At 43.6% G+C, this 7,483-nt stretch overlaps 1 protein-coding gene across 1 annotated transcript; it reads right to left on the bottom strand.

Annotated features, from left to right (window-relative positions):
* Positions 1-1,458: 1,458 nt before the first annotated feature.
* Positions 1,459-3,840, bottom strand: mlnr (motilin receptor). The gene is made up of 2 exons (XM_059966005.1): positions 2,843-3,840; positions 1,459-1,769 (listed from the first exon to the last, which is right to left on the bottom strand). The coding sequence occupies exons 1-2, from the start codon at positions 3,552-3,554 to the stop codon at positions 1,459-1,461; spliced, it is 1,023 nt and encodes a 340-aa protein (XP_059821988.1). The 5' UTR covers positions 3,555-3,840.
* Between the last annotated feature and the right edge of the window lie 3,643 nt (positions 3,841-7,483).

Here is a 7,483-nt window from a genome sequence, read left to right as displayed (position 1 = left end):
GTACGCTGCTAGGATAAAGACGGTACCTTTCACCCGCCATTCTTGAAGTGTACTTGTGCCTCTAAGCAGTGACGGCAATTTATGATACTTAACTTGGTTAAGATTACTTTGGTTTTGAATGGGTATATAACCACTCCGGCTAATGAAATCCTTGACACGTTATCAGTTTTAATTACTACATATGGGTGATTATTACAAAGTCACAACACACACATCTTCACAGAATACAGTAACACCATTAATTTTCTGCATTTTATCCACCTGCCAAATTATTTGTTGGCCGGTTAAACTAGCCTGACTATCTTTTCCTATCTTAAATCAACCTGACACCCTGATGGTGTCTGGATTCCACCCCCTCCCCCTTCGGTATCACCCAGCTTCCACAGTTCATGATTCCACGAGGGAATCTGCTGCATCATCTTTAGTCCGCGAGGAATTCCTTTAACATATCCATTCTCACTAAGTACTTTAATAGTCCAGAACCCATTGTCCTTGAGGTGATACTGGTTATCTCTTGAACCACTACGATCTCTGCTGTTAGGTGGGGTTACCGGTTTTTACGCGGTGCTAATGAAAGTACATCGATTTCAATATTCGTGTACGAGTTGTAAGGAAACGTGCTCTTAGTCTGTGACTTTTACGCGTTCGAGGTCTTAGTTACGGAGATACAATCAAATCAACACACGCTGATTCAGTGCATTTTGTGGACGTGCATGCTGGACGTCGAGTTTAAGCAATGGATGGGGTGTCCATCACGTAGGAGGCTTCCTGGGTGCTGAAACTGCATCTTTGTGGGCAAGTAGCGGCGCTTTGGGAAAACAGAGACACCTTGCTGAAGTGGAGGGCCTCAGTGGATGCCCTTCTCGGATCTTTGCAGTTTCTGATCATCTTAGTGAATTGAAGAGTTCAGCAATAGAGGCTGACTGAACGTCAAGACAGTTAAGCCCTGCTTTGAATGTGATGGCCTTTGCTTGAAACATGCAGGAGATGAATATTAAAGTGCTCCGTACAGCCTGCGACGACGCCACGGACAACGCTAGTGGGAACAGCGGCTGGAAGTGAAAGACTATTGTATTAAACTGCAAAGAATCGATTCGCCCGTCTTCTGTTGCCTTCATATCCTTCACAGAAATGGAACTGCAGTATCCACACTATCACCTCTTCCCGCACAATTATGAGAACATTCGTTTATGACACAGATCTTTTAACTTCAGTCGCTTTTTTACGGCGAATTTATAACCAACTCACGACCCCTCAAACAACGACACTGTCGCTAGATTTAGCGATTGTTTATATTTAAAAATCCATACCTCTCAATAGCTTGAGTGAACGTGATCGAGCGAGCCATTTCAACAGGAAACAATGTAAACATTTACACAAGGTGACCGTGTTTCCAGAATTGTAGCATTTGGAAGAGTATCCCTTTCCTCCCAGCGAGTCCCTGTTTAAACCGGGGAATCACAGGCTAGTGTTTGCCTCGGTGCCACCCAAGGTGTCAGCCGCGGTATCCCTTTTGCTGGACATTGACCACGTGCGGACCCGTCGGGAAAACAGCAATTCATGCACCGCCTTTCTGTATTTTTTGCAGATTAGATTGTAGAGGATGGGGTTGATAGAGGCGCTGAGGTAGAACAGCAGCAAACAGACGACGTTGAAATACTGACTGAAAACGAACAGGTCAAGGCCCTTACTCCTCGAGAGGCTGGAGAAAAGATTTCGACCAATGTGGAAAGGTAGCCAGCAGACCACAAAAGCCAAGACAATTATAGCTAAGATAAAAAAAAGGAAACAAGCTATTAATCCAGCACAATTTATTATGGAATTACAATTTAAGAATCGGGCCAGATGCACATCACGCATGTTGACAGGCGCGAGGAGGAACGGCGACAAAGGATGGAGCAGCTCCGAATGTGTATACAATTACAACAACAGCTCTATTATGCCCAATGCACGCATTTTTTGAATCCCTCAATAGCTTGATTAGTTTATTCGTTTTGAGCAACGTATGTTGCAATATAGTATTTGCAGGTTACAAATTATATTAAAGAACGAATCTAAAACTACTCCGAACACACATAGGATAACTTGCAAAAAAAATTCAGAGATGAGTGATAATTAATGCTCGGGGGTAGGTTATACTGTTAGTTCATTACAACCGTAGAAATTTTGCAATGATTTCAATAAGTGGTTTACCGCAGCAAAAGTTCTGAAAAAGAACATAACGGGAAAGGCAGTGAAGAAGGGACTGTTGCTTTCATTGGCAGGCCTTTAGCGATGTAAAAATCAGCACCATTTACACAATATCACGTCTTAATTTAGTTGTGGAGAAATTTGATATTATTCCGTAAACTGACTCCAAATATTCTTTCTTTTCGTGTGGACGAAGGATGAATTTATTTTGAATGCCCCCAGTCTAAACCTCAGAAATGTTGCTTTAAATTTTAATTGAGTCAGGGAGTGCAAGAACCAAAATCCAAGCTATATTCAGCGAAAATACAACAAAAAAAAACAGTTGCTGAGAATCTGGAATAGGTACAGAAAATGCAGGAGATACTCAGCAAAAGCAAGGCAGCATTTGTGTAATGAGAAACAGTTCACGTCTCGGCGGGAAGGTCCTTCCTCGGAGGGTCTTCGAGGGAGGTTTTAAATCTGTTTCTCTTACCATGTATCCTACCTGACCTGCTGACTCTGCAGATTGTATTGGTGGTGGGGGGGGGGGGGGGGAGCGATATTTGTTTTGAAAGTCAAGTGAGGAGATATTCTTTCCTTGGATGTACATTAAGCTATCAGCAAAGCGTTACTCCTCAACTCAAATCAACATTTTGCATAAAACCAGACTTACCCAAGAGTTTGACTGTTTTCTTGTGATACTTTTCCCTGTTTGCAGCATTCGGACCCTTGATATTGTTTTTGTTTTTCCACAGTTTCCTTCCTATGAACCCGTACAGGAAAGTGAGGCAAAACATGGGGAAGAAGAAGTAGACTGTTGAGACCCAGATCATAATATCGAGGACCCCCGAGCTGACAGCGTATTCGGTGTGCTTGCACATATCTTGCTCCACGCCGAGCAAAAAGAAGAAAGGTCCAGCGGACACCAGGGCGACAGTCCAGAGCAGGGCGATGACTGACCTTACTCTCCGCTTGGTGATCAACACCTTGGCTTTGAGAGGGAGGCAAATAGCCAGGTACCTCTCGATGCTCAGGGCCGTGATATGTAGAATGGTGGCGTAGGTGCAGCCTTCGTTGATGTACTGATAAAACCTGCACAAGAAATCGCCGAAGAGCCAGGGCTTGTACCTCCACATGCGGTACAGGTCGAAAGGTAGACAGAGGAAGATTAGCAGGTCCGACACAGCCATGCTGGACAAGTAGAGGTTGGTGGTGGTCTTCATGTCCTTGTACCTTTGAATGATCAGGACAGTCAGCGCATTGCCGGTGACTCCAACGATGAACAATACGATGCAGACCACTGTCACCGGGATCAAGGTGGAAACAGGAAAGAGAGGGCAGGACTCATAGTCGCAGCCGAAAGTGCTGTTGGAAGCATTCGCCATCTCAAGGGGTCTACCAGGCCAGACTGCGTGAACAAGCTGGAAATGAGAACTGGGCTCTCTCCTAAGGTGATGGGTGGCTGCACCTAGGTTCAATGTCTCTGGTAGAATGGGAAATCTCGCGAGCAAGTATCTCGGTTTGCAGGTGCAACAGTAACTATACTTCTACATTGGCATGCGTTGCTCCCCACTGTCGAATTTGCAGCGGTGTGCGACTGCAGAACTTCCTCCAAGTTCCATTTCATCTGTATTGAATGACAGAGAACCCCCCCCCCCCCCCACTCGAGGATTCAGGCACAGATCGTAGAGGGAGGGACCGCAGCATCCACAGAGGGAAAGTTATCCACCTTCCTCTTGATAATACAGTACAGAATGCACCAGAGATAAAGACAGCACACATAAACTCCGATCTGTTGCCTGGCTGATATCTCACGCCTGAACTCAGTTGAGCGGATAAATCCCTCAATGCGTGTTCTGATGAAAATGTCATCAGCGACTCTTTATGAAACCAAATGAACAGTTGGACTGCACTGCTCGCGCACACTAATGTACAACGAGGTCGATTGCAGGCGAAAGAACTGAAATGCAACACGAAAAGGCTTCAACCCGGGATTCAGTGGGAAGGTGAACGCATAATTGACAAAGAAAAATCGGGAGGGTGCATTTTTCCAAAATAATATTGATAGAGGGAACGGTTTCGTGGAAGCATAAACGCAGTTATCAATTCTCCCGGAATTTCTTATCGAGGTTTTGGTCCCGAAACTAGGTCAATAGAAGAATTGGGTTCGAATCATAAGTAATTGACATAGGAGTAAGGAGCCGTTAAGCTAATGGCAAATCTTTCAGAAATGAGACTAAACTGGGTCAAATAGTTGGGTGAAGAAAGTCACGGGCCGGTAATTGTACCAGCGGGACGACAATCAATTATATTTATTGATTTATTGAGATAACAGCGCGGAATAGCCCCTTACGGCCCTTCAAGCTGCACCGACCAGCAATCCTCGATTTAACCCTAGCCTAATCACGGAACAATTTACAATGACCAAAAACCTACCAGCTGGTAAGTCTTTGGACTGCGGGAGGAAACCGGAACACCCGGAGAAAATCCAAGAGGAGAACGTACAAAACTCCGGATCGCTGGTAACCACTACATTACCGTGCCACCCCAAATAGGGTGGGAAGATAATTCTAACAACTTTTGAACATGTAAACACTAAAGTGACTATTATTGATAACTAGCATCATCACAAGTTTTAAAGTAAGCAGTCAAAAGAATTTATGATGGCTAAACGAGGTAGTTTCCAACTGCTACATTCTGTGTAACCCAGACGGGTAATCACTGAGGTAAAGGCAGAGCAACTGAGGTCCAATTATGAAAGTCGGAAGCACTGACTACACTAAAGCTTTTCACGTGTCCATGTTGCCTAAAGTGTTCAGAGCAAGAGATGTAATGTGATATAGTGAAAGGGACTATAGAACTGTGTGCAGCGTTATTGATCTACCATGGATATTGCGTCCCACTGTCTACGTGATACGCAAGCCAGTACACAAACCTGGTCAGTACGACAGGGGAAGCAAGCTGTTGCCCACATGACAGCTGATGAATCCAAAGGAAAGGCAGAGGCCGATACAGTTTGGCACCAGCTGCATCGCGGGAGTTACCAGTCAGCATTTAACTCTTAGTTTAGGGACTCCAGCTCCGGATTTTTCCTCGGGGTTTACTCTTGAAGCCTTCCCCATGAATGGGTATAGCCGCAAGAAGGCGCAGGTTTGAGATCAGTTTTCCTTCTCCTAGGTAAGCCGCCAACCGCGTGACCCATCTGCCCGAAGCTACCGTAGAAACAGTTCCGCAGGGCTTAGTATCTATGCCACACATGAAAGGGGCTGGACTTTGTCAGGCCATTTGAAGTGCACGCAATTTGGAGCATTTAATAGGTAGAGTGAGCTTACCCCAAATCTACTACCATCCCTTTGTGTCGAGGACACCTTCAAAAGCCGATGTCTCAAAAAGGCGGCACCTATCATTAAGGACTCCCATCACCCAGAATCATATTTCTTCCATCAAGGAGGAGGTGCAGGAGCCTGAAGATACGCACTGAACATTTCAGGAACAGCTTCTTTCTGAATGGACAATGCACCCATGAACGCTACCTCACTATTAGTTTGCACTACTTATTTATTTTTATATATACTTATTGTAATTTAGTTTTTAAAATCACGCAATGCAACGTATTGCTACCGCAAAACAACAAATTTCATGACATACTGAATCCCGATTCTGATTCAGTAGTCCACCAATGTGTCAGTCTATACTGTACTTCATGAGTGGGTCTTGAACCCAAGTAGCACTGTATTTCTAGTGAGCCAGGACGGGAAAAAGAAGTTAAAATGGATTTAATTTTCCTCTCACAAAATTTAAAGGTGGCATCAAAACTATTTTAATATTAGCTGAAGCAGTTCTTTTGAAATCTGTTCCCAAGGGAGAATAAGTATGGGGTTACCTTGGAATAGGAAACATTTGCTTTCTCTGGAGAAAAATATTGCTAGGAAAGGTAATTAGATGAGAGATAATACATTTCAAAGGAAGGAAATGATTTCTCCCGAAGGAGGTATTGAAGTCTAAAGCATAAAATCTTTTGGGTATTAGGGAGATTTACACCTAGACGTAAAGCCCTTAAATGAGATTCTGATGAAAGCTCTGGATGCAGTTCAAGCTCATCACATTACATTACAAAATAAAGGTTTGGCTATTACCTGTTCTTTACATGTCATCAGGAGTAAGAAGAATCTTCTGACACTTCCTTAACATTCAAAACTTATTAGCAGAAAACTTCAGCTTTGGAATTTGAAGGATTTTTTTTCGGCAGAGATCGGATTACTCATTGAACCCAAGAGCCCATGACTGCTATGTGAGGTGTAACTGAAGGCACAAAGCTTTCTAATTATCTAAAGACAAACTAGTAATATTGATTATCTGACACAGAAAATAAATGTGGTGAGATAGAAGACAAAAGACATGAAAAGGTGCAGCTGAGGTGGCATAAACGTTCAAAACACCGGATAGCAAAATCAGCAGCTGAAAAGATAACCTGCATCTGCAAAAACGTGTTATATGGACTGGAAACACATTTCTACAAGAGTACACAAGACAGAAGAATTGGGGGGCCATGGTGGCGTAGCTGTTAATGCGTGACTATTACAGCTTGGAGAAACAAGACTTCGGAATTCAATTCCAAAGTCCCCTGCAAGAAGTTAGTATGTCTTTCCCACAAGCGTGTATTACAAAAACATACTTGTTAGTAGGGCCATTGTAAATTGTCCTGTTTGTAAATTGTCGAGGTTTAAAAGAGTGGTTGGTGGCCGGTGTGGCTTGTTGGGCTGTAAGAGCCAGTTCTGTGCTTTATCTCAAAATAAATAAAATACCTGTACATAAATAAATTGAAAGTCCATAAATTGTAGAAGGCGAGTTGTATGAACAGAGACAGGCTCAGATTTAACACCAGTGGAAAACAATGTACGTTGTACGCAAAACAAAACAAAATGGCGCCGATAAGGGTGATTCATTGCATGCAGCTCCAAAGAGAATCATCAAATATACCCGTTTAGGACTACTACAGCTGAAATCCAGTCACAACCATGGGTAATTCAGTAGGCAACATCATTTTATAGCGTTTAAAAAAGACTATGGATACTCAAAATCGGCAGATCCCTGACTCAGGTCATGAATGCAGGTTCCCCTGAAACATAGAGTCTTTAGAACCCCCACCCCGCTCCTGACTGTCGGTCTGGCGAATGTACGAGTCCTGCTCATCCATCCTGGAACATTCAACAGTTAAATGTCGTACTTTTTAAGTTGTTGAGGAAGATTTCCGCCATCATTCTAGTAGCGGTGGCTATTCTGCTTCAGGTTGGACTACAGGAGCTAAGCTCCA

The sequence above is a fragment of the Hypanus sabinus genome, chromosome 4 (genome assembly GCF_030144855.1).
Source record: "Hypanus sabinus isolate sHypSab1 chromosome 4, sHypSab1.hap1, whole genome shotgun sequence".
In the NCBI taxonomy this organism is placed as follows: Eukaryota; Metazoa; Chordata; class Chondrichthyes; order Myliobatiformes; family Dasyatidae; genus Hypanus; species Hypanus sabinus.
The sequence above is the reverse complement of the archived record's forward strand: the minus strand, read 5'-3'. Positions and strand labels throughout refer to the sequence as shown.